The following is a 27,859-nucleotide window of genomic DNA, read 5'->3' as shown; positions in this document are numbered from 1 at the left end:
AGTGACATTGCAAAGCACCCTCGGTGTGACAGTAGCAAGAAAAATTCAAAAGGATTTTTACATATGGAGGTATGTGCTCCTGGCTCCCTTCTGTCGCCCGTTATGAGCTACATTTATTTATGTATTTCCATAATTTCCTTTCTATTTCTTTCTTTTTTTCTTTTTTTTTTTCCTTTTCCTTTATCTTTGCTGGCAAAAGAAGATGGAGATGAAGGTGGGGGTTGTGTGGTGATTCTAGGCTGGCTGCACCTGTTTGGACTCCTCAGATATTCCTCAATTTCCTTTGTTGTTTCAGCTGAGCCTCCTCTTCATATTACTCTGTAACTAGACCATCCACAAATTTCAACAGGACTCACTGCTGTCTCCATTCCCATCTCTCCCCCTTACACCCTCCCTCCTTCCTTCCCTCCCTCCCTCCCTCCCTCTCTCCTCCCCTCCCCTCCCACTCAGTCTCCCAGCCATCTCTCCCCCTCTCACACACACCTCTTTTGCTCACTGAGTTACTTGCCTGTTGAGCTCAGGAACTTTTCTATCTCTCTCTCTCTTTCTCTCTCTGCCTGACTGACTGACAGACTAGCTCCAGGCATGAGTCCTGTGAGAGGCACCTTTCTGTGCCTGGCCCTGCTGTTCTTCTGCCTGGGCTGCACACTGAGCCTCACTACGTGTTCTGGAAGAAACTCCATAGAGACAAACACAGGGGACAAAGAGCTTGTGAGGAGCCAGGGAGATCCACCCCAGGATGAGGAACACAGGGAATCCACGCTAACTCAAGAGGAAAGCAGACGAATACAGAGAGTACTTGGGCTGGTCAAGCCAGTGGCCAAGAGGTCTGCAGAAGGTGTGCTACCAGGTAAAGCGGATGTTCTTTTGTTTTGAATAGCTGGTATGTAACTGTGAAGGTGTAATCTCATATGGGTGGACTTCAATGGGCTGCAGCCATGAATGGAGAAGCATATGGGGTGTGTGTGTTTCTGATGAAATCTCAATTGTACGAGACTCAGGGGGCATATTTGGAGGAAAAACTCTCTTGTCTCCCATTATTAGCAGCGCTGGTAATGTTTTATTGGCATCATGCATTCTGAATAATGTGCATGTGAATATCTAAAATACTTTTCTTTTCTATCTGTCTAACTTGTGGCGTGTGGTAATATATGGGGTAAATGACACAAGTGCCATACACATCTGAAAAGTTTCAGAGCTACAGTTGCAGGACAGCTGCAGGACAGATCGGAACAAGATAAGAGGTGGGGGAGAGTTGAGCTAAACCAGAACTTTCCTCAGTGACATGCTGACAGCACTTTGCTGGAATAACAAACACACACACACACACACACACACACACACACACACACACACACACACACACACACACACACACCAAAACTGTCCTCAATGACATGCTGACAGCACTTTGCTGGAATAACACACACACACACACACACACACACACACACACACACACACACACACACATTATTCATCATGCATGCGTTGCAAGCACAGTCTTGCAAAAGATGAGCTGAACGCATAATGGACAGATGGCCATGGTTCACCTTGGCAAGATGATCTGGGCACAGATCAACACAAGATTCTTCTTCAAACAGAACCAGATGACTCATCAGAAGCAACAAAACTCTCACCCACACTAAAATGTCTGTGTCCATCGGAAATGGAAATGGAAACATGTTTTTTTACCACCGCTTTCCATGCCTTGATCGTTGAGGTTATATGAGTAAGCTTTTTGGTGTCCACTCACCGGGCAACGTCATTTTCCTTGCAAACCGCCTTACAGTAGCATCCCTGTCTAGCCGCTGCTGTGGAACTGCCAGTGTTTGCAAATGAGGGAAACAGAAGAGTATGATGTAGCTGACCCAACTAATCCAAATCCAGTCTAGCTCAAGCGACTATACATACTACCTGGGCTCTCAAAATATAATGGCTACAGTTATAGCCACTCTAAGAGGTCTTTACTTTGGCCTCCATATTCTGGATATGTTTCCATTGAATTGTACATGTACATGTTCTCAGGATAGATTCAAAATGGTCCAAAGGAAATTCAAGTACAGTATGCGAGTAATGTTTTAAATAGCTGTTATGTAACTGTGAAGGTGTAATCTCATATGGGAGGACTTAGATGGGCTGCAGCCATGAATGGAGGAGCATGGGGTTTGTGTGCTTCTGATGAAATCTCAATTGTACGAGACTCAGTGGAATTTTTCGGAGGGAAAACTCTCCTGTCTCCCATTATTAACAGAGTTGGTGATGGACTCCATTGGATTACTTTATTTCACTTTGTTGAATGGCAGCTTTCCCAAAATGGGTTTAGTCTTTCTTTTCTGCCTCCATGCAGGGAAAAAATCACCAACATTCACACACTGGTCTTGTCATACATCATTTTGAAAAGTCAACCTTAAATGAAACAAGTCATGTAATGACCATAGGTTCCATTTATATAGGCTAACCCTGACAGAATAGCAGCCTTAAGCTGCCCTGGGATATTAAGGGATTTTTGGTCTGCAGTGGGCTATGTCTGGACCAGTTCAATGGGAGATGAATTCCAAATGAAAGTTGTGGAAAGAGTTCTCTTTTGCCCTTCTACAGAAAACTGATCCCATACCAGAGTCACTGACTGAGTCATATCGCTCAGCAGGATATGTCTCTGTGGTCAAGTGGTGAGAAAGAGAGTGAGTGAGTGAGAATGAGAGAGAGAGAGAAAGAGAGAGAACTTTTGCAGACTGTAAGAAAAACGTAGAGGGGAAGAGGGGTGAGGTGCATATTGAGCTGTGGAGAAGAAATGGAGCTTCGGTTGGGGGTGAAGATGGACAGACATGCCAGAATGAGTAGAGAATATGTAAGGAGTTGGATAAGGAAAAAATACCTTGAGAAGAGAGAACACCGAAAACCTTTATCCCTCAAAAGGTACCAGGTGGTGTTTTGACCCCATTTGTTTGTGTGTGTGTGTGTGTGTGTGTGTGTGTGTGTGTGTGTGTGTGTGTGTGTGTGTGTGTGTGTGTGTGTGTGTGTGTGTGTGTTGGAGGGAGACTTCAACTTCTTTTGTCTTTTTGCCCCCTTCAACACCTGTCCAGACATTAACCTCACTCACCCCAGTCCACACCGAAAAACCACTACACCGCAAGAGATACAAACCCAGCACTAAACTAAACCAAACAAAGTGAAGCAGAGATGTGTTCTCCTCAACTGTTAACATTTACCATTTTACACTCAAACTCTTAACTGTGGTGGAGAACTTTTAACCAGTTTGTGGAGAAACACACACACACACACACACACACACACACACACACACACACACACACACACACACTGAATAACAAGTGAAAGTCAGATCTCTCAGTCCAGCTCAGTGTTTGACAAATGATGTCATTTGGAACATAGATTTCTGCTGAAAGTCTGGATTTTCCCCCCTCAGAGCTACCCTGTCTACTCCTGAGAGACAAACACAGGATGGGCTTTAAATACAGGAGCATCTGTATCAACATAGGATGACCTTAAGGGTGCCAACACACATGCTCCATACAGCATTCCTAATGTGGTCAGACCCATCATAACTTCACTAAAACTGCCGTTGTTCAAATTGTTCTAGTCTTTCACAGAAGAAAGGGTGAGGATGGCAGACATAGTGACCTTGGCACAGTCACAGTAGCCTGTTTATGGAGTGTGTAACTGGGGGATTTCTTTCCATACAAGGTCTAGAGCTCACAAAACAGAAAGTGGGGGGATAGTTAGCAAAATTGGCCATGGAGACTAGCCAACAAACCAGTGATCCACGTGTTGGAAACTTTGACAGATTTATCTGAGTGTTAGCCAGCTGTCTCAGTAGACATTGCTGAGTGTTCCCTCCCCATCGTCAGTCCAAACATCCACAAAGGAAACAACGAAAGCCACAGATAGTTGAGGCTGTCTGAAAAGTTGCCATGGCCTCTTTAAATTAATGCTTTTTTAAAAGAGTGAGGTATTTTGTCAGTCTAATTTTATTGTTTCAGGTTAAGTATGACTGGTCATGCTGGTAATGGATGTAGTTTCCAGGAGACATCCTCTCTGTGTTATTGTTGTTTTTCATGATAGTATCTTTGTTTACAACAAACTTGGATAAGAAGATAGAGGCACCTAATTAACTGACCAAACATCACTCGGCCTCTGACATTTGCTTTCAGCTTAAAGCCACAGAGTGCCCTTTGGAATTTCTGGTGGCTAGATGTCTGACTTTATCACTGAAGACTAAAGAAATGTTTTTGTTCAGTATATCATATGTCATTGATTTGAACTAACTGAAACAAACAATGTTGATACAAACTAGACTTTGCTGTGCATTTTATCCACTGCAAGTTAAGCCCACTCTGGAGCTCAGGATCAGTCCTGAATGTACACAACTGTGATATACAGTCCATATGTTGAACCCTGACTTTGATTTTGTATTGGTGGGAAAGCTATCTGGCTCTCCTTCCCCTCTAAGATAAAGACTAATGATTCACTATCCCCTCCAAATAACTTTGCTGATTAAACATTCTAAGAGTAGCAAGAAACACAAGGATAAGCTGCCTCTATCAGATCCACTGCCATCTGGCCGGGGTCCATTCGTTTAGTTCTAGGATAGTATCCACATTAGTCTCTTGCATGGAGTAGTATCCACATTGCATCCTGAAAAGAATGTCTGCAATGGTACACAGTTCAGCAGCACACACAAGCCAGACAAGGTCATTAATCCAGAGATGAGCTTAAATTGTCACGTCTTCTCCTCCTCCCTCTTTTGAAGCACCGAGGACCAAGAGAGCTCCGAAAGAGGGCCGGGGAAAGAGGCAGAAGGAGAAAGAGAAGGGGCCCAAACCCACCAAAAAGCCCAAAGGGGACAAGGGGCCGAAGCCCACCAAGAAACCCAAGGGGGAGAAGAAGAAAGGAGAGAAGGGGGAGAAGAAAGGAGAGAAGGGAGGGAAGAAGAAGAACAAGAAGCAGAAAGAGCTCACCACCACCCCACTGCCCACCACCACCACCCCTGCCCCCACCACCACTGTGCCCGTAGCGTACGATGACGAGGAGGACTTTTTCCCAGACTCCTACTGGGACCAAGGTTGGGGCCTTTTTCGTTTCCAGACAGATTCAAAGCACATTCATTTAATGCAAATTAAAAAAAAATGTCATGATATAGTATTGCAGAATACAATAATGATATGTAGTTGGGCACACTACAGTTTGATATATTTATATCAATGTATGTTGTTATAGATGATCATTGCAATTAGAGACTTTTTTTGTAGTATCGCTACTGTGTGTATATCTTAAAAATAGGGGTAAAAATGTGATCCAAGTTCTTCTATTTTCATAGAGTACCCTGACAGTACTGCAGACAGCAGCGTAGAACCACCCATAGAATTCCCTACGGAACCTCCAACAGATCCTCCGGTCGACACCTTCACGGATCCCATCTACACCATCGAGGCTGACACCGAGGAGTACGCCTACCCAGACCCTGGTGAGACGGCCGCGTCCTCCAGCAGGCCACGCGAGTTATTACCCTCAGTCAGGAAATGTGGGTCTCTTGTGTCAGCACCTAGAAGACACACTAATTGAAGACATAATCATTCTGGTTAGGAGTGTGTGTGTGTGTGTGTGTGTGTGTGTGTGTGTGTGTGTGTGTGTGTGTGTGTTTTAAGACTGCAGAAACCATAGAAGTATGGTCTTGCCTTGGATTGGAGGCTGAACTGCTGCACTTTATTAGTCTGAAATGAGTTATGTGGGGATTTTGTGTGTGTGTGCCTGTGCCTGTGTGTGTGTGTGTGTGTGTGTGTGTGTGTGTGTGTGTGTGTGTGTGTGTGTGTGTGTGTGTGTGTGTGTGTGTTTGTGTGTGTGTGTGTGTGTGATATGTGTATTCATAGACCTATAGACCCTTTCAACTGCAAAAACATTATGCGTTTCTAAGGAATTTCCGGTCATAGAAAACAACATTGAGCTAATGGTAAACTGGGGACAAACAAAAATAAAAAAAGTTTTACGTAGACTTTTTGTAGAACATTACGCTAAAGTCCAATTAATTTTCTATTCAAAGTATCTACATTGGTTCGGAAATCCTCTAGGAACAAATTGAAAGGGTCTATAGAGTATATCTATTCATAAGCCTATACTAAGGCAATGATCGGATGGTGTTCAGTAAAGTAATGAGTGTTTATACATTTAGGACTGAGTGTAAATAAGTGGCGAATAAGTGGTATTTTGATAGGTTGTGTTTGAAAAACCGAATCAAGTTAGTTCCTGTTAGATTTTTGTGTTAAGTAGACAATTGTGTGTGGTGTTTTGCAAAATGTGTTTAAATTGAAAACAGTCAAACACTGAGAATTAGTGTATGGTTTTGCAGATTTGGTGTGGGGTTATGGTGTTTGAAAGACATGTTTTATAGTAGGCTTTTGTATTTAAAATATTCATTTGTGAAGACATCTCTTTGATTTTCTTTCTTTTGTTTGTTCGTTCTCTGTTGTTCTTGCCCCAATACGTGTTAATCTCTCTCCTGTAGAGTCCGATGACTATTGGAGGCAACCAGATGAGCAGACCAACACAGAAACAGACAGGCCGCCCGAGGAGCGGGTCCAAGAGCCAACCACCCCTCCAGTGTTTGATCTGGTGGACGAGGACTACTGGGACTCAACATGCAAGTGCCACTCAACTTCAAGCCTTTTCATGATCTGTTATTGTGTGTTGTGTCAAAAAGTGGTAAAATATATGAGATATTACACTAATTACGTAGCTCACACAACACAATAGCATGTTCCTCCTCTCCTCATCTTTTTGTCCATTACAGAGACATGGACTAATCCTGTCTGCCCTCTCAAACAGCTCCTTTGCCAATTACCACTGTCTGGGACACCCAGGCATGGGAGCATTTGAGCCAAGTTTGTTTAAATTCTCTGCCTCTCTGACGGCCCTTTTTTCACATTCCAACAGTTGAGGTTCCAGAAAACTTACCCTTTCCAGATGGTAAGGAGGTGAGCCCAACCGCTGACTGGAACTACAACATAGGTGGGTTACATATGTGGGTCACAAATCAGTTGCTGTCTAGCATTAAGGGCATAAGTGCAGATCTGGACACAGCAGAAGTGATTGTGGACACACACACACACACACACACACACACACACACACACACACACACACACACACACACACACACAAACACACATACAGACACACACACACACATTTTTACTTATTCAACCAGTTCAAACTTTTTTTCACAATTTTTCACAAGTCTGTTTTCAGCGTCTGCAACAACATTTCGTCAATGTGGGAGTTTTCAATTCTTGTAAATGAACATTAAAGTCTTAACCAGCCAAATAAAAGGGTGGTTACATTGGCCATTAGCACACGTCTCCCCAAACAAAAAAAGAGAAATAAGTATGCCGCAGCCTCAGTTGTGGTTTCTCCTGAGGGCGCACAGACAGAAGCAGTTATTCGCTGAAGGCTACTGTAAATGCAGAAACCCCAAATCTGCAAACGTTGTGAATTACAGCCTCTGTGTAGCGGCTGTCTTAACAAAGACACTTTAATTTGAGGGGAGGGGGGCCTGAAAGGGGGAGCCCAAACTAGCCTGGATCTGAAGGGGAGCAGCTGTGTTGATCCTGTGTTAATCTTGAAAGTCTGTCAGCTGAGTTGATCTATGTCTGCTCTTTTGTAGAGGAGCCTACCTCATCGCCTTACGAGACACCATGGTATGACTATGACTATGGTATGTACCACTGTCATAACGGTTTTGTGATTAATTAAGACTGTATATTGAATGTATGTTTTTGACTGAGACAGCTATGTGAATGGGGAGAGTGGTAAGAGTAGGGGTATCCCTTGTTCCAAACTGAGTATAAGACATAGTCAGGAAATAAGAGAAAATATAATAGAGCAAAGATGAAAGTAGGAAAACTGCAAGATGAAACTTGAACCAGAAGGAAGACCAAGTTTCTTCGAGAGAGAGACAAGACAGAAAGAGTGAACCTGCCAATATCCCCTGTACACCATGGGGGCCAATCAAACGTTCCAGACACAGATCATGTGACCTCTGACTCATAGAGGCCTGCTCACAGTTGTAGGCATGACACACAATTCCAGTGTTTTGCTGTGTTTCTTGAAGCTTTTTGGTTTGAGCAACATGCACACAGGCAAACACAGCACAGAGGACCTGACCCTCTGAAAGTTCTGTAAAAAGTTTCTTTTAAAGATGGAAACAAAATGGCCTCCTGAAACCGCGCCAGGTTGCAAACATGAAGAGAGATAGCCAGCCAACCCAACAAGCACAGACACATAGTGTGATTAATGCAAGGGAGTGAGAGGAATTTGTTAGGTACAAACTTTAGTCAACTGTCCAGACATGTACACAACACATATGGTCTATTACCAACACTGAGCAGATGAGAAGTTAGTTTAAAAAATGTCCATAATGTATTTTAGGATTTAATGTAAATCCATATGCCATTACAGGCTTAACATATAGAAACATTATTTGGCAAAGACAGTACTGAATACTGTGCTCAAGATAAATATAAGCCCAGCAGTGTAACTGTTAAGATATTGGACCATAAGAGGTTATGTGCACAATCCAGTGTGACCATCAATCTTTCCAGTGGGGTTTTGGCCCCTGAAGGCTATACTCTAGCCACCCATAGTTGACTTAGTTTGAAAGTGTTGGCTTTGTTTCTGAAGCTATCCTTGTGGTTGTTTGGTTTTCTACAGACAGGAAGCTGGCTGAAAGAAAAGAGAAAGAAAGAAAAGACAAAGAGGAGACAGGTATAGTATGCTGTGTTTTTCTCTGCAAGGCGCTGATCAGTAATTCATCCCATTGTTTAGAAACGTCAAAACAACTGCTCTCAAGTGTGTTTTCAGTCAAATCAGTCCTCAAATTTGCAAGACCACCATCTTAAAGGTTACTGTGGGTTGGTATATAGAGCAGCTTGGCAAGTCTTTAAATCAACAAAGAAACAGTATATTTCACAATGGATGGAACGATCTTAATAAGAGAAGTTTAAGGAGAAAATGGTTTAGTTAAAAGTAATTTTTTAAAGCCTATATTCAAGTGTGAATTGGGAACCTTTGACTTCCCTCTAGCCGTCCACCCAGGCCCATAAAGCTTGGTCACAAATAAAACTCAGCTGACACGGACGTTTGCTAACAATGTTGGCTTCATCTGACACGTCTCAGCCCATATTGCATGTTAGTGACTGAATGTGTTTGGAATCAGCATGGTGTACTGAGAATAAGTAAATGCAGCCTTGAATCCAAGGAACATTTTGCACTTCTTCTGAACCACCAGTGCACATTTATGTGTTTTGGTTGGTGTCAGTGATTTAAAGGGAAGTTGTGGGAGATTGAAAATATGGTCCCTGTAACAAGTTGTCTCCCGAATTCCTAGAAATTGGTATTAGACATTTACCAGCACCTACCTTTGATGATGAATGGGAGTAGATAGTAGACTGGCTTTCACATGACCCTGGATCTGATAAGGCTAAGAGGTGTAATAACAAATGGAAAAGGCACACAGAGATAAAAAAAAAAAAAAAACTGGAGTGGAGAACTATGGGAGTGAAAATGAAGGGAGTTTTACATGAGGTGGCTGGAATGTTCTTTTATCTAGAGTCCTATATGCCTGTGGGGTGCTGAATCACTGGTGTGTGTGTGTGTTTGTGTGTGTGTGTGTTTGGGTGTGTGTGTGTGTGTGTGTGTGTGTGTGTGCGTGTGCATCTATCCTTCTTGACCCAAAACTGTGAACATAAAGCCATAAATCAGCCATAAATCAGTTTTATCAGGCTCTGTTTTTTCTACTCTTGTGCCTGATCAGTAATTGTCCCGGTGTGGACCCTTATGATAAAATCCTCCTGGCTATTGAGAACTATCTGCACCACTGGGAGTATTTAGTTGACTGTGGTCTGTCTCACATTTTGCTAAGCGTAGATCAACATTAGGTCATGCTATTCCAGAATTTAGCAGAATCATCTGGAGCCGTTTGCTATTTGAGCCGGGCCCAGCTCAAGGGAAGCTTGGGGGCCCCTTTGAAAAGATTGTTTGATTTGGCGTCTACTCCACATTTTTACATAAACCCCTCAGTCCTGGCTTTGAAGCAGCAAACAGGAACAAAAACAGGCTCCGCAAACATACTATCAATAAATTGTTGTAAAATGTCATATGAAAGCAGTCTGAGGAACAGGAATAGAAATAGGGCAATAGCAGCCAATTGACCTGAAAACCAACATGCTGTGATGCCTTTGATTTGAATGAGAAATGCTGATATGTTTCTGAATAGTCACTACGCTGTTTACATTCACACATTGGACATTCATTTACACTTATCGTTTTTGCTTTTGTACACAAACAGATGTGAACTCTGACATGACCGTAGCCTGTGAGGACACATGCGGTATTGGTCAGGGACCTTCAGTGTGTTGCATGCTCCACAGGGGAAGCACATTCACAGCATTCTTTTTTGGGGTGGTCCTCATTTTCTCTAAACATCTCGTTGGCAGAGAGACAGAGGAAGCTGGAGGAGGAGAGAGAGAGGAGGCTGAAGACGCCACGCATTTACAAAGATCCCAAAAGTGAGTGTAACAATCAGTTGTGCTTTGTCTTACTGTGTACTTAGAGAAGACAAAAATGTTGCCCATTTGTCCAAACTCCTGTCCTGCTCTGGCCGCTCTGCATTATTATTATTATTATTACAAAGACTCGTGTTAAAGACTTGTGCCTCTGCTAGATTTTGTGTGCCTCCTGCTGTTTCGTAAGCCGTTTTGTATTGGTTGGAGAGGGATATCTTTGCCAAAGCCTTGTCCCCGTTAGACAGCTGGTCCCTCTCAATGGAAATTTCCAAACAACAGAGAGGAGTTGTCTTGTTTGTTTCAAACAGATGCTTAGAATTAGTCATCTTTTCAAGTAAGTTGAAACCATTCAAGTCATGAATAAAATGCTTGTAATGGCTTGCCAATATATTAATACAATGAATCCCAGACCTGCAGAATACTACTATTTGAGTCTTCCTGTTTATAGGAACACAACAAATAATATTTTGAGATATTTGAAGGGACAGAAATACTTTCTTTGAAAAGTCTTTCTATACCTTTGTCTCCCAATAAAAATCTGTGTTTTGGAAATGTCAAAATTACTCGTCACATTTACTTGAATTTTGGTGTCTTGTTTTGAAAATAAGCCATGTGATTTAAAGGCTAAACGCTAATGTGAAGTGTTCATGTGCTACACAGAACAGTATTTTCACCATTTTTTGAATAAATTCAATAAAATTATATTTCGACATTCTGAAGTATCTACTGTATATATAAATATAAACCTGTCATCAGTATGGAATCTTCACTGTAAAGCTATCGGTGTCAGTAACATTTATATTAATATTAAAAATTGGTCAAATGTGTTTTGTCTTCAGACGTAATTTGATCCCTGGAACTGTGGAATTGACAATAAAGTCCCTTTGATTAAATGTGTGTTTTGCCAGACTGCCCTCCACTTGGTATGGAGTCCCATCGCGTTGCTACTGACCAGCTGGTGGCGTCATCTATGTCCCAGTATCGCTATGGAGTGCACAGGTCACGACTCAACATGCAGGTGAATGCACACATGCATATATCACATACACTGAAACAGTATATTTTCAAAAATGTATATTTTTTTTTTGGCAGATATTGCAATTGCGCAAAAACACAGCACTCTGCACCACTCAAATTCAAATTCAAATTCAAATATGCTTTATTGGCATGACAAACCATATGATGCATTGCCAAAGCGTTCACAGGAATAATAATAATTAAAGAAAATACAAATACAAAATGATCCTCTCCATCATCCTCTGACCTGAGACTGATGTGTATGCTTGTGGCTATGTGCTGTTGTGTGTCCAGGCCTCTGCCAACGATGATGACCTGCATGGTGGAGCGTGGTGCGCTAACCCTGAGGAGAAACAGCACTGGATTGAGATGGATGCCCACACTATGACCGAGTTCACCGGGGTCATCACCCAGGGCCGTGACGACCCCTTAGAGTGAGGAGATCTCTTTAGCTCTATCTCACACCATCACTTCATAACTCACTTGTCTCTGCCACACACACACACACACACACACACACACACACACACACACACACACAAATCAGTATAAGGTATTCTGTACATTTTTATGAGAAACATTTACTAGATCTGTCATGCATATTCACATTGTAGTACATAGCGTATCCTGACGTACATGTGTTTACAAGGACATTTGACATGTTAGATATCAGGGCCTTTATTCTCAAGGATCTTAAGGCTAAAAGTAGGTCCTAACTGGTGAATTTTGGAGAAAATTATATAATAATGGTCATGTCAGTCTTAACTTTAGGACAGCTAATTTTTTTACTGAGATTGATTCATAAAGCATTTTAGCGCTAAAAATAGTACCAAAGCCTATGAGAGCTTAGAAGTAGTCGAGAGGACTTCTAACTCATTTAGACCAATAGATTCTCTGCTTAACTGATAATCTTAATGCTTAATCTTTGATAACCTGTTAACCTTTCTTATCTTTCTGTTACAGTAACGACTTTGTGACCTCATACTATGTTGCCTTCAGTAATGACAGTCGTGAATGGATTATACTCAATGATGGCTACTCTGAATGGGTGGGTTAAGTCGACATTTTTCTTGTTTTATTTGACCTATTTTCAAGAAATAGACCTAAGATTTTTAGATTTAGATTGCAACAATTTTGTCTTTTTTCCTCTCCTTAGCTTTTCTTTGCCAACTCAGATAAGCAGACTCCAGTGATGGCACAGTTTGTGGAGCCAGTGGTTGCTCGCTACATTAGGGTCATGCCTCAGAGCTGGAATGGAAGCCTCTGCATGAGGATGGAGGTCATGGGCTGCCCAGTACCAGGTGATAGTGCTACTTTTGGCAGACAGTGTACCAGAGTTTGACTAAATTATTTAGTGTCCAGTGGCCAAACCTCAGATGAGTGCTTCTTTCTCTGCCAGACAGAAGTGCTAGATAGTTGTTGTGTTGCTTTAAACATTTCTTACATTTTGATATCTCTTTATGCAGTATATTTGACACACACATATTTAATTTGTGTGGTTATGGGGAACTTACCTTCTAGGGACAATATGTGGTGCACCTTGTGGTAATTTCACACCTGGTGACAAAGTATTGGTGAATGTACACTACATAGTAGTTCTAATATGGAGGACTCTAACATAGAAGACAAACCCTACCACCGTTGTTGGTCAGTTGTAGCACCATACCATCTCCTCTACCAAAGCATGACTTTGTGATTTTTAAATTACCTTAATTAATTGAATGCAAAGTAAAGTTTGGCATCAAAGCAAAACTGGCGTTTGAAAATGGATTCTGAGTTAGATACAGTAGAGGTAACAGCATTGATATTTTATTTCAAAGCAATATTTGGTCTCTTTAATAATAGGCTGCTGTCTGGATGATTTGCCTTTTGTAGCCCAATTTTTTATGAGCCATGATTTTCTTTATTGTATCTAAATGCACAGATCCTGTCAGCGTCTACCACAGTGAGAATGAAGTGACCCCCAGAGACGACCTTGATTTCACCCATCATAGCTACACAGACATGGAGAAGGTGTGTTGTGGATCATATATGTCGCTTTCAGTGACCTATCTACATTGGAACTGACAAATCCTGTTCTTGGTGGAACTTTAGTTGCACTATGCACAGTATATAATTGAATGTTTTCATGTCATTGGCTCAGATCATGACTTCTCTGCATTTTTGCAGTTGATGAAATCCGTCTCAGATGAGTGTCCCAACATCACCCGATTCTACAGCTTAGGCAAGAGTTCTAAAGGTCTGGAGATATATGCCATGGAAATTACAGACAACCCTGGCATGCATGAGACAGGTGGGTAGCTTGTAAGTTTACTAGCATTGGTATTAGTGTGCTCAACTATTTCTACAAGAGCATCCAAAACAAACAACATATTTATGTGCTGTATATGTGTTTCCATATAACAGTCTCAATTTTTTGAAACCCCTAGACTATGGTGAGAAATGCCATTGCAGTGGAAAACATAAGTTTTCAAGAAAACACAAAAGTATTTAAGAACATAACCTTTTAGAAGAACAAAGCATTACAAATGCAATCAGATGTAGCATACATTTGAACCCTTTGCCATGCAATGATTTAATGTATTGCAGACAGCAGCTGTGATCCATTGTGTTTTTCATGATCTGAGTTCTGTGACTTACTTACACACCACAGGTGAGCCGGAGTTCCGCTACACAGCAGGTCTCCATGGTAACGAGGCGCTGGGGCGGGAGCTGCTTCTCATGCTAATGCAGTACCTCTGTAAGGAGTACAAGGACGGAAATCCAAAAGTGCGCCGCCTGGTGGAGGGGATCCGAATTCACCTTGTGCCCTCACTCAACCCAGACGGCCATGTAAAGGCCTTTGAAAAGGTTAGCGCCCTTTAAACCATACTTTTTAATTTAATTTAATAATGCATTACATGGGACAAATCCATTAGCTTTAACCAGTATTTGAGCTACCATTTTGTGTAGAGCACTTTCAAATGGACAAACATTCAACATTTCCAGGAAACCTTTTTAAAACAATGCTATAATTTTGTTTTCCTCCAAGTTACATTCTGTGTTTGTGTTCATCTATTCCTCTAACACTGTGCTTCTCTGGTCACAGGGGTCTGAGCTTGGCAGCTGGCAGCTGGGTCACTGGACTGAGGAGGGCTATGACATCTTCCAGAGCTTCCCCGACCTCAACACCATCCTGTGGGACGCAGAAGACAAGGGGCTGGTGCCCAAAGTGATGCCTAATCATCATGTGCCCATCCCTGAGGGCTTCCTGGCCGACAATGGAATGGTTAGAGAAAAATGTGGATAAAAGAATGAAGAATTATGGTTGTAAATTATGGTTGTATAAGTGAAGTTAACGATATAACAGGAGTTTTAAGTCTTTCGACTAAAAGAGTACCCACCTCTGCTTTTGGTTTGATTTGAAATGGAATGCAGGTTTTACTTCTGTGAATGATGTTACAAACATCAAGTAGAAGTGGAACTTATGTAATGCTATGCCTGCCATGTGTACCAGTTTCAGTGCGCCCTGACGCCTTCACGGCTCTTTACATGCTTCCCACACATCAATTTTCCTACTTTCTTTTTCAGATTGGTTCAGAAACCAGAGCCATCATTTCCTGGATGGAGACCCACCCCTTTGTGCTTGGGGCTAACCTTCAGGGGGGCGAGAGGCTGGTGACATACCCCTTCGATATGCACCGCCTGACCAAAGAGGGAGAGGACCGCAACAAGAGGACCCGGCGAGTTGTTCGGCGAAAGAGGCAGTATATGGAAGAGGAGGAATCGGACAGACGCTGGGAGCATATTGGCTACCACGAGGCGCCTGACTCGTACCGCGAGGAATCCTATGGATACCATCACCAGGAGAGAGGCTATCATGAGGAGAACCAGGGACACTACCCTGAGGGCTACGGATACCACCACGAAGGCTATGGGTACCATCAGGAGAGTGAGCCTGAGGGCTACCCAGAGGGTTACCACGAGAGAGGCCATGAAGAGGAGAGCGAAAGGGGGTATGGAGGGGAGGCCCAGGGGTATGGAGGGGAGGCCCAGGGGTACGGAGGGGAGGCCGAGGACGAGATCCGCACCATTGCAGACCAGTCGCTCTTCCGCTGGCTGGCAGTCTCGTTCGCCTCAACCCACCGCAGCATGACGCAGACCTATCAAGGGGGTTGCCATGGTGATGACCCCACAGGAGGGATGGGCATTGTGAACCGCGCCAAATGGAAGCCTGTCACAGGAAGTGAGTAGTACACCAACAGGGCAACTGGGCTGTACGAATCACATTATAATTGGTTGCAGATTTTACCCTCATGGGTGAATTCAACAAACCACTGACTTTTTTTTTAAACAGGCACTTTTCTATTAGATCTTACATGCTTAACTGGATAGAGGCTGCCCTCTTGTGGCCAGCCCTTTCATCTAAAAACCACAATGAGAGAAATAACTGCCAGTGATGCATTTTTTCCCCTTCTTTAGGCATGAATGACTTCAGCTACCTTCACACCAACTGCTTTGAGCTGTCCATCTTCCTGGGTTGTGACAAATTCCCCCATCAGAGTGAACTGCGCCGTGAGTGGGAGAACAACAAAGAGGCCCTCCTCACCTTCATGGACCAGGTGAGTCTCCACAAAAGACCTATCCTTAATGAATTGATGACCTATTCTTAATTAAAAGAATTGCTGAAGCAAACTTTCAGGAATTTGTAGCCTTAGGTACAGATAGAGATCTTAATTAAAATGCATAAGTTAAGACAGATCATATATTGAAAGAAATAAAGATATTATGGGGACATTAAATATGTAGCAAGAGCTTTGTGTTTTTGAGTCTGCAGTGTCCCTACTAAATTGATCTCCCCTCAGGTGCACCGTGGAATTAGGGGTGTGGTAAGGGACAAAGAAGGGAACCCCATCAATAACGCCACTGTATCTGTAGAGGGGGTAAACCACGACATGAGGACAGGTGAGTTAAGTGTCTCTTGCTGGCTATGAGTATGTAGTACCAATCTTGTACCACTTATTGAAATCAATTACAACTCACTGTGACTCAGAAACGTGCAGCTGAGCAGATGGTTTCACAAGCGATTACTCTCACTTCTTCTGTTTTTCTCTTCCCTATTCCCCCTCACCTCCTGTCCCTGTCCTGGCCTCCCCCACATGCTGACTCTCATTTCTGCTGTTTTTGTCTGTTCCGTCTCTTCCCCCCTCCCCCCCCAGCGGAGTCCGGGGATTACTGGCGCCTGGTGAATCCTGGAGAATACCGCGTCACTGTACGTGCAGAGGGCTACGCACCCCTTACCAAGATGTGCGTGGTGGGCTTCGAGCCCGGCGCCACCCTGTGTAACTTTGACCTCAGCAAGTCCAACTGGGACCGCATTAAGCAGATCATGGCCCTACATGGCAACAAGCCCATTCGTGTCCTCAGCCATGGAAACCAACAGGGATATGGCGGCAGCAGACAAGGGTACGGCGCAAGAGTGACGGGCTCAGAGAACAATGGTGCGTCGGGCAACGTCAGAAACAACCGTTTACAAAGGTTACGACGGCTGCGCTTCCTTCGTCAGCAGAGGCTTCTGGCCCTAAAGTCAACCATGGCCCCAACAATGGCCCCAACCACAACCACCACAACCACAACTACCACAACTACAGAACCCCCTACCACTCCCTGGGTCTACTCCTGGCTCGAGGACACTCAACCCACAGATTATAATGTGGGGCTGGACTACAATTACAATGTTGATGACTATTAAAAATGAGACGCTTCCATGGAATTAAGTTGCCAAACTACAAATTTAGGACAAGGGTCACACTTCCTAAATCAGTAACCCAGTTATTATCAATGGGGGATAACTGGCACCATCGTAATCCTAGGTTAGCTTTTAGGTGCACTTCAAAGTAACATCTGTTAAGCTCTCATTACAACTATTCTTTCGGTTCATGTCAACAGGAGAGACTTGGTCTTAGGTCCTGTATCACCTATGAGTTTGTATTCAGGTCTTTGTCCACTCTTGAGTCATATGTAGACATGGAGAGTGAGGCACTCAACACAGCAGAGCTTCACTGACACACCTCTCACACCTACATTACAATCTGCATCTCACAAGGCACATGTTGTAATAGACTGATGGTACATAGATTGAAGATTGAGTTATCTCTGTCCTAGAAGGCTACCTGGGTCTGTCCTATTTTTGTTATATTGACTATTTGGTTGAAATTTGTAGAGAAGCTGTTTCGTGGTCTGAAACCATTTAGAGTAGCTCTGGGAGATACAAAGTTCCAACCCCAGGAACAGAGTGATGGAAGTGTTTACAATATTAGGCTTCTCAAAGTGGGTTGACAAAAAAATGTAACGTCAAAGTGAGATTATGAGTAATATAAGAGGGAAATGCAAGAAGCACAAAGAGATGCCAGAGACCTAAAGTCATTTCGATACAAAAGAGTTTTTATTTACATTATACATTCCTCACCCTCAAAGGCAACTGCTCCAGCTTCCACTAAGGGGGTGCACTGAACAATCCAGAAACATTTCTCAATGTGTAGCTGAGGTCAATGACTATTTTCCAGCGAATAAAGGCTTGTTTACATAGTGCTGTTGTCTTCTGCCATGAAATTGACTCACAAAATGCAAGGGTGGGGAAATCCATCCAAACACACTAAGATCTACAGCGATTTAAATGCCTGAAAGGATCTCTTATCAATACCTTTGTCCTTGCTTGTTATGTTTTTTAACAGGTGGACGTTTACCTGTGTAACAGAATTATAATCCACAAAAAGTATTAAAACACTTTACATGGACAGATTCCAATACAGAAATTATTGCTCTCATGAAAAACAATAAAAACATGAATAACACCCATGGCTGGGAAACTTCATGGCCAGTATCGTTACAATGACTTGTGCCTAGTTGTCCAATGATCAAATTTCACACAAACTGAGCCAAAGAATTAGTCATCCTAAGAGTGTTCAACATGTTTTTCCATATCCATACATCATGGTGTAATGATATACTGTAGATATACTTTGGTAATTAAAACTGAAATCCTTTTTACCAGTCGGACACTTGTCATGGGCAATAAATACAACTGCAGGGCTTCAGTGGCTAATATTCATTTCAGATTCTTCATCTTCATCAGAGAAGGAGGAAAAGCTGATTGGCTCACACTCTAGAGTGCGCAGGTTGACTAGGCAGGCTGTCTGTGTGCTGCTGAATTCTGGGATGGCCAACAGGAGGACGTCTTGCCCTTCAGGACCTACAGAAATAAAAAAGCCAAAGCAGTGATTTTGACCATTGAAATAAAGAACCATATCTTCAATGAATAACTATAACTAAAACATAAAAAATACATGCAATTGCACTGGGTATTTATGATTTATAAAGCCAGAAACAACAAACTGAACAAAGGGTACACTTAACAGGAGCTCAGTGAGCCCCTCAGGTGAAAGATTGTGCATCTACAGGTACGTCCGAAGTATGCCATACAGCGTACTGTAGGTTACCTGCACTGACCTGTAATATGCTTGGACTGGTAACTGGGAGCGCTTCCGCTGAAGTAAACATGCGGACACTCTTCCAGGATGAAGGGATCGTTCTGATAGAAGGGATAACAACCTAGGAATGGTGGAGAAGGGGGAGAAAAGAGGGATGAAGAGAACACAACATGAGACTGCACTACAGTGATTAGTTGTTGATAAGTCCTTGTTGATAAGTCCTTGCATTGTTTTCCCACAGAAGTTATTCTGTCACACTAAGTAATGGTACAGTTAAATATCAAAGTATGACAACAGTTCTACAATTAACATAATATGATCAGTGGCAGGCTTCCAAACTCCTTCCAAACATCATACGATCCTACACAATCCAAATGTCCACGAGCTCTTCTTCACTCCTCAGTGAAGATAGTAACTGAAACAATACAATTATGAAAACATACCGCAGCAGCATGAGTAGGTGTGTGTGTGTGTGTGTGTGTGTGTGTGTGTGTGTGTGTGTGTGTGTGTGTGTGTTCTGACCGAGTGTATCCGGAGCAGTGGGGGCCAGGTGGCGCAGACGGAGTGTGGTCTCCAAAACCTCCAGGTGGTCTTCCATGCTGCTGTACTTAACGATGTCACTCACATTCTGACCTGATGTGCCCAAGAACCTGAGGAGTCGGCAGTAAGAGGGAAAAATTACATCACACTACCAATGCTTATCCGGTTGTTAAGTCCGACATCACGGGTCCACCAGCTTTTTCAACAAAAAACGTTTGCTAGCGCAACCAGCCGGTTTTCGCAACTTGTAAACCTTGTCAACATCACCTCCATTTTAGTAAGAGTAAAACAAAATCGCTTAACTTTAACAGAGTAATTACTATAGCTGTGCAGCCAGATGATACAATCAAGGGCAACATCCAGCCTTCCGCAAAAAATAGGATTTTATTAGGTTGAGGCAACAAGTGAGTAGTATGATGACAATTTTCTTAAATGCTACTCTGAATTGTTGACAAAATTGTTTATTTTACTGTCTTTGGAGAAAAACAAGCGGCTCTGAAAGCCGTTGGACCCGGAAAGAGATTTATTATCCCATCATCACTTAATAATTGGAAGGTCACATATTACCAACCGTCACGTATGTCCAACCTCTTATGTGTAGGCCTATGTGTCACTTAATATGCATTTCTATACAAACCAAGACGGCGAATTCCTAAAGAAACGCAAGCACCCACACCATAAGTTTATCTAAATTAGCTATGTACCAAAAATTACATTTCACCGTGACTCGAGCTGTAAACAGTGTTGTAAGGCTGCATGTACAAATCCGCTTGGAGCTCCAGTGGAATTTTGAATTGCGACGAGAATTCTCGGTTGGTAATTAGCATGTTTACAAAACCAAATTTGACAATGGAGTGGTGCACCACTTCTATTTAAGCTTGATGAGATAATGAAATGCATATCTAAATCAAGAACATTTGAGGCAGTCCCAAAAAAGCTGGCTGATTCTGATTTCAATGATAGAGTGCTTTTCTGATGTTCAATCTGCTGAAATCCAAATCCACACTCACACGATCACTGACTCATCACATCTACATTCACAAGAGTGGCGGTTTCCTTGAATGAGAAGAGAATGTGTGGGCGGTCTCCAACAGAAAAGGACTCACCGCACACCATCCACACAGGCCTGATAGGGGTTGCTGACCAGCTGCAGGGTTGGGTAGGGAGTGGACAGAGGGAACATACAGCGGTGCAGAGGTTGCTGTGGCAATGTATAGTTGGTGGGGTCATACTGGCCTGGCATCACATCCACAGGTACGGAGGCCTGCAGAGGACAGAAATATGAACAAACTCAATCACTAAAAAAACAGTTCAATGTCATAAACAGGGTTAAGGAAAAATAGATCATATACATCCCATATTCATAATGGATTCTGTGTTACAATGCTCCTTTGAAAGATATTCCACCGTGTCAGATTTCAATGTGGTTGGTTACGGTTATAGTATTCAGCAAGTGCTTTAATCCAAAGCAAATAAGACCTTCTTTCTCCATCGTGCACAATAAGGCAAATTTTTGCAGGGCAGATTTAGTTTCTTACCACTAGCTGAACCAACAGCTCATCAAGCAGTCTAATGGCCTCCACACTGCCTGCCTGTGTTTTCTTAGTCAGGTACTTGGCCTACAAAGGCAAAAAAAAAAAGGAAAAGCGTGAGGAAAAAAGGGAAAAAGGAAAAACACCTGAAAAACAACGCAATGCTTTTTGGACATACTCTCTTTTTTGATCACAAATTGGTACAGCTGTACCAAAAGGGACACTATTGCAAACAGACTAAGGTTCTGCTGCATATAATGCTTTAAGAGACTAAAAGATATCTAGACAGCACAAGGACTGTTTTCAGTTTTCAGTGTTGCACTTATATCCAGAGCGACTTACATAGGTAATTACAAGGCCCACTGTCCCGGGGTTAAGTGCCTTGCTCAAGTGCACAATAGTGGAAAGGCAGAAGTTGAACCCACAACTTTACAGGTTACTGCATGCTAGCCAAGCTCCTTAACCACTACGCTACCTCCACTCACTCTGTCACCACTCCACTTGCCTCACCTTGGTGTTGGAGTCTTTGTCCTGGGTACTTGGGCTCAGCAGGTTCCCAGCCAAGAGAACATGGGAGATGGACGCCGCTCCACTCTGTTCTCCCTCATCGCCCAAGTGTCCTGTTACCATGTCAACCAGAAGCTGTAGTCCCAGCATGCTGTCGGCACCGGTGCCACCCAATCCAAGACCAGAAACAAGCAAAACAAACCTGTCAGAGCCAAGAGAGCAGAGGAAAGAGATCAAGATATGTTAACTCATATTTATACTGTATATACAATATAGACACTTTATGAACAACATGTCCTCCAAACTTTAATTAAAAAAAAAGGCACTCACCGATCGGCCTCTGGGACCTTTCTGAGAGTCTGAGCTGGCAAATCTGCTGTACAGAAGTCCTCAACAGTGAACTTCCCATCATTCTTCTCTGCGCCCAAGATGGCAATCACACTGCCTTTTACAAAACAAAACAAGAACAATACCAATAAGAAAGGATGTAGCCTATAAACTAAATGGCTCTCTCAAAATGATTCTCTCAGGTGAGAGGAGAACTACAGTTACATACATGGCAGCCCTACCTGTGACAAACTTGGCAACGTCAATGTTTCCCTCTAGTTTGATTCGCTGCAGCTCATCCTCAAGGATGAGTTCGTCTGACTGGCTGATGTATTTGGTGCGGGGCGGCTGGGGTAACAGGTTGTGCTGATGGAACAAAGAGGGGATTTAAGGCACTCACACAGGCACTGCAAATCAAAAGCCCTTCCATGAGACCGTGTTGACACTGAAGCGGAGGGATTTTCATTATCTCAGTGGAAGACAGCTGAAGGTGGGTGGGTGAGGGAGCCTTCTCATCAACATTCAACCAACAACCTGCTTCTGCTTCCAGTCAAATTGTTTCACACACACACACACACACACACACACACACACACCTTCCCCTTCACTGAAAACCGCCCATCTATCACGGCTCCAAACAGAGTAGCACTGATCTCTTCAGTAAGCATAGTAAGGGGAACAGTGTAAAGCACATTTGTCAGAGCTTTGCGGGGTGAAGGTGAAGGATTTGTGTGGTGAATGTTGACATTATTACTGAGGAATCACATTACAATGGGGAAAGCTGATATGAGAGTGTGGAATTCTCACCTCCTCACTGATTTCCTTCAGGATAGATGGCTGAAGTTCCATGTGTTTGAAGATGGTACCCACAATTACACAATGCTCCCCCATCGGCAGATCACATAACTTCCGCATGGGCACCGACTCTCCTGCAGATATATGACTCAGGTTTAATTCTATACCACAGTAAAGTCTGCATCTTCTAAAGCCCATAAAGGTCCACTGTGACAACAACGTATTCTGTGCCACACATATTTCCATTTCCATTGTTTTACATTTTAGAAAAGATATCAATGGGATATTATGGATTAAGTACAGAGGAATTACCTCATCGCAGGAAAATACACAGTCACCGGTTAGCCTTTAACTTTGTACAAAGAGAGGATACTCCTACAAACAACTGCAGTCATGGGTTCAGTGAATGCTATATTACTCAGCTGACTGTCAAGACTACATTTCCACCTGTCCAAAAGGATGCCCACAATGACAGTGACAATGCCACTGATGGATGTACGGATGTACAGATCGACAGAACAGGGAACATAGTTGACACTTTATGTTACAGTAATTCACAAATCTTACCCCACTTTTGCTTGGCTCTTTTGACAAGGATGTCTCTCATCTGCATGAGACGAGTGGCGTATATGTGCGCGTACTGTCGACTGAAGCTTCGTTCACCCAGTCGGAAGCGCTCCGAGCAGCCTTTGTATGACAGCTGCTCCCGCTGAAATACAGGCTGTTCCGAACCGGGCGGCTGGAGCAATGTAGACTCCTTCTGATCAATAATGTCGGAGAACATGGCAATACCTGTGTGTACGTTGCATCACAATGTGAACATTGACACAAAAGTTTACCAAGTCAGCTACCACTCTAAAATGACACACAGGCGTTAGCTTTAGCCAAAGTCCATCATGGATCGTGTTAGCCATAGTGCATCAAAAATTTCAAGCAACCAAAGGTTCACCCTTCTTTAAAACATGAACCGTCCGGCTAACTTAGCCGGCGACTCAAATGTTTTGACTTTCATTTTACACAGACTGTTGGACAACAGATTCACTCCGAAGATCTGGTGGCCAATCCACCGTATACACGGCAATAATCAATAAGGCTGTATAAGTCATTATGGCATCCTCTACACTTTCAGACTGGGATAATTTAACAATGTTGTTAGCAGTGTATATTAGCTAACCTCGTTAGCTAACGTTACACATTCAATATACAACATGCATCGTTTATCTGCCCTATTGGCCATCTAAATCACTAGTTCACCACATTATAAAGATGTGGACCCTTACCTTTGCTATTCTGATTGACTGTTACAGAAGCTGGAATATGTACTTTAACACAAAATGCACTTCCAACACAAGGGTGCAATGTTTCTGGAATATTGATATCTCCCGCGAAATGCTTCAACTTTGAACTCCTACGTCAAAGGACAAACACGAGCGCCATACTGTTGAGGTCCTTAAGGTCATATTATTATAGTACACATGCTTTCTGCACTACTGTGGTGGTTTTTGCATTCCTGCAAATCACATTATGTAACAGGATACCCAGAGGTACTGATTACATTGTAGGCTGCCACGGGGTTATTGTGGAATTATCCGATTTAGAAGCCATGGTGGTCTTCTTAAGCACTCAGAAAGGAAACAGCAGCCTTCTATGCTAGTGACCCAAGTGAGTAAAGCTCAAGGAAAGCCCATTATTAGCCCAGAAATTCAATTGGAATGGCCAAGAAACTACAAGCAAATTGATGGGGTCCTCCAACAGCATGGGTGTAGCAGTCCATTAGCCTAGCAGTCCATTTAAAGGGACCCTCAGATGTTATGTCTTCCAGAAAGATGTTAACAGCTTTTGATCAGATTATATCCTGGGCTAAAATCTTAAAACTGTTTAGGTTACAAGAACCCAGTCCATTAAAGCCTAGCAGTCCATTAAAAAAATATTTTGACAAATGAAGGACATGAAGCAAGATAGTAGTGATTTTCCTTGAAAATCTACTTTATATCCTGGAAAAAAATATTTAAAAGTGCCCACTGTGTGCACCACTACAAATGGAAACTAATACTTAAAGTTAGCTATGTCAGATGGAAAGTCTGTTTGGGGGAATGTGTTGTAAGCCATCCATCTAGCGAGGCGGAGTAAAACAGTAATACTTTGGCCTATGACAGTGTTTCTCAAACTTTTTCAGTTTCAGGACCACTTAACTAACCCTAGCTAAAAAAAAAAAAAAAGATTAGACCTACTTCAACAGTAGCCTATAATTAGTCTACACAATAGGCCTACTCACTGAACCATCTTGCTTATTGTCTTTGCACTTTGCTTATTGTGTGGATTCATACTGTATGATTTAAACTGGCATATCTTACATAGACAGTGGTGCAGAACTGTTTTTACATACAAGTTGGTTCAATATTGCAAACAACTCATCTATATTATATTTTACCACGCCTGCTCACGGACTACTTGGGATAGCTTATGGACCACCAGTGATCCCCGGACCACACTTTGAGAAACACTGGTCTACGAATATGACAGTGGTCCAGTCAAATCTTTACTGTCTATGGTCAAATCCCAGCCGAGATATAACTGTAGCTCGACTTACCTGTGCATGTAAACATACTGACTGACAAAAATCAGAATGAGTAATTATAACAGATGAGTAGCCCTGTGGACACACAATATTGTTGGAAAATTGAGATGTGTGAAACACTATTTGACTCAAATGGTAATCAGAAATAATTTGTTATAAAAAAAAGACTAAAATGTGTTGACTAAAACTGACTAAGACTAAGGTACCTTTAGTTTTCTTTTGACTAAAACTAGACTAAAATGACGAGACTTTTAGTCGACTAAAACTTGACTAACAAAAATGATATTTGAATGACTAAATATGACAAAGACTAAAAAGGACATTTCGTCACAAGACTAAGACTAAGACTAAATTAAAAATAGGTGACAAAATTAACACTAGGACGGACGTTGGAACCCATTTTTGTGCACTGTGTTGAAACGGATGGCATATATCACGCACATGAGTGCCCAGGCCTGGACCCTTGAAATCACCAGGTCGGACTTTTTATAACAATGGGGATTTAGGGTTCCTCCCCCGAGAACATTTTTCAAATTCTGGTTGCTGAAAATTTTTCAAATTCTGGTTTTCTGAGTTAACTTACCCAGGTTTGTCACTAAACCATACCCTAGATGATAAAAACATAACAAACTGTTCCAGCCAATCACCGATTAGATGCGCGTTTAGGAGAGTTTCGATTGCACAGGAGGGAGGGAGATAGTCTGGTCAGTTTGGGGCAAAAATGGGGTCAAGGCTGCAAATCATGATTAACATTTGAGCCAATGTTTTTCTGTTCATTTAGGGCCCAATAAAGAAAAAAAATGCAAGGAGCCCAAAAAATTAGGTGGGGGAAGGCCCTGAAACGGCCACGCCCACTTTTTAGACTTGAAATTCAGTATCTCAGCTCCCGAAGGTCGCTGAGAGTTGGTCTTTGGCTTAAAAGATGCGGAAATGCCACATTTATGTTAGTGTTGTGAAGAAACATAGGCCCTAAAACCTTTCATTTCTGAGATATTCGTGAAAAACCTTTTTTTATCACTGAATCAATCAGTGCCCAAGCCACCTTTTTTCTGTAAATCTACTCATGAAAGCCATGCAGTTTGTTTGGGCAAAAGCTCTAAACCTACTCATGGGGCATACTAGTGCTTAAGTTGATTAAGACCTAAGTGAAAGTCCAAACATTATAGGTTTTTGTAAGGTGGCAGCAGTTATCACACGTGATGAAGACCATGGAGCGACTGGTTTTGGGGATACTCAGACTCCAGGTATGCCATGCACTAGACCCACTACAGTTTGCATACCAGGAGAAAGTGGGCGTGGACGATGTCATCACATATCTCCTACACAGGACGCATTCTCACCTGGACAAAGGGAAAAGTGCTGTGAGAATCATGTTCTTTGACTTCTCCAGTGCTTTTAACACCATCCAACCCCTCAGTGTCACGGTTCAGACAGACTCCACCAGAGGACCACAATTGGCCACACCAGAAAGTTTATTAAACTTAAGGGAAAAGGGAAGTAGGGAGGAGTGAAGGCTCCAGGGGTTACTGGGAATAACCGGATTCCGGCCCAATGCGCTTGGGTCTGTGTGCCCCCCAGTGGCAGCGAGCAAGGCCCTATGACGACGGTGGTGGGTGGTCCGGAAGTCCTGGGGGGAACACAGACAACAACGGGCGGATGAAACAAGGCAGAAGTACAGTTCAAGGGAGATCCAAATTCGTAGTAGCAAGGCAGAAGGCTGGTCAGAGTTACGGGATCAAGAGTAGTCAGGAGTCGCTACGGCAGAAAGCAGGTCTGGTTCTCTGGGGCAGAAGAGTATCCAAGATTCAGGCAGGTCCAGGGTCACAAAACAAGCGCGGAGCCAGAAGCTGTGAGCAAACAGGTTCCGGTGTGAGCTTTGCAGACGATCTGACAAAGGGAGAGCTGGAAAGACAGGGCTTTAAATACTGGGGAGAGGTTAGTGGGTAATGCAGCAGAGCTGGCAGAGTAGATTAGAGCAGAGCAGGGACAGGTGGAGCTAGTTAGGCTGAGTAGAGAGAGTGGTGAGCAGAGTGGAAGATAGTGGAAACCAATTAAGGTGGTAACCCGTGGGAGTGAGAGGGCTCATGACAGAACCCCCCAAGGGACGGCCCCAGAAGTCCCAAGAGCAACACCACGCCGGGCGGGAGGAGGGGAGCCGGAGGAGGGCTAGAACCTCCGAACGGGTCCGAGTGAACGCCCTCATCCTCGGAGGAAGCCGGAGGGTCGTGGGTCGGGAGATGGGACAGGTCCCGGTGACAGGGTCAGGCACAGGACGGGAAGCTGGGCGGGCAGGACGGGTTAGGGACCCCTCTGGGGCGTGCCCCCCACGGATTGCAGGTTGATCAGGATGCCGTTGGTGGAAGGCGGTGATGAGAGTCCTATCCACAATCCGACTAGCTGGCACCCCAGGTCCTTTCCTCAGGTCCATAGCCCTCCCAGTCAATGAGGTACTGAGGCCCCTACCCTCCGCCTGGACCCAAGCAGGCGGGCGGACGGTGTAAACCAGACCACCAT

The 27,859-nt window shown here is 43.2% G+C and overlaps 2 protein-coding genes across 2 annotated transcripts; one reads left to right on the top strand and one right to left on the bottom strand.

The window, feature by feature from the left end:
* The first annotated feature begins 478 nt into the window (after positions 1–478).
* Positions 479–18,165, top strand: aebp1b (AE binding protein 1b). Its single transcript, XM_048242547.1, has 20 exons — positions 479–850; positions 4,775–5,086; positions 5,342–5,488; positions 6,524–6,658; positions 6,952–7,026; positions 7,682–7,732; positions 8,728–8,781; positions 10,512–10,583; positions 11,489–11,598; positions 11,892–12,031; positions 12,561–12,645; positions 12,754–12,898; positions 13,522–13,610; positions 13,767–13,890; positions 14,251–14,447; positions 14,686–14,865; positions 15,168–15,822; positions 16,059–16,198; positions 16,442–16,541; positions 16,796–18,165. Exons 1-20 carry the CDS (start codon positions 586–588, stop codon positions 17,326–17,328), a joined length of 3,609 nt encoding a protein of 1,202 aa, XP_048098504.1. The 5' UTR covers positions 479–585; the 3' UTR covers positions 17,329–18,165.
* On the bottom strand, positions 18,000–24,190 carry pold2 (polymerase (DNA directed), delta 2, regulatory subunit). The gene is made up of 11 exons (XM_048242549.1): positions 24,048–24,190; positions 23,335–23,559; positions 22,780–22,901; positions 22,215–22,338; positions 21,976–22,090; positions 21,649–21,847; positions 21,145–21,225; positions 20,713–20,870; positions 19,589–19,716; positions 19,086–19,187; positions 18,000–18,828 (listed from the first exon to the last, which is right to left on the bottom strand). The coding sequence occupies exons 2-11, from the start codon at positions 23,549–23,551 to the stop codon at positions 18,671–18,673; spliced, it is 1,404 nt and encodes a 467-aa protein (XP_048098506.1). The 5' UTR covers positions 23,552–23,559; positions 24,048–24,190; the 3' UTR covers positions 18,000–18,670.
* Between the last annotated feature and the right edge of the window lie 3,669 nt (positions 24,191–27,859).

This window comes from Alosa alosa, chromosome 5 (assembly GCF_017589495.1).
Source record: "Alosa alosa isolate M-15738 ecotype Scorff River chromosome 5, AALO_Geno_1.1, whole genome shotgun sequence".
NCBI lineage: Eukaryota > Metazoa > Chordata > Actinopteri > Clupeiformes > Clupeidae > Alosa > Alosa alosa.
This window is presented reverse-complemented; position numbering and strand designations above follow the sequence as displayed.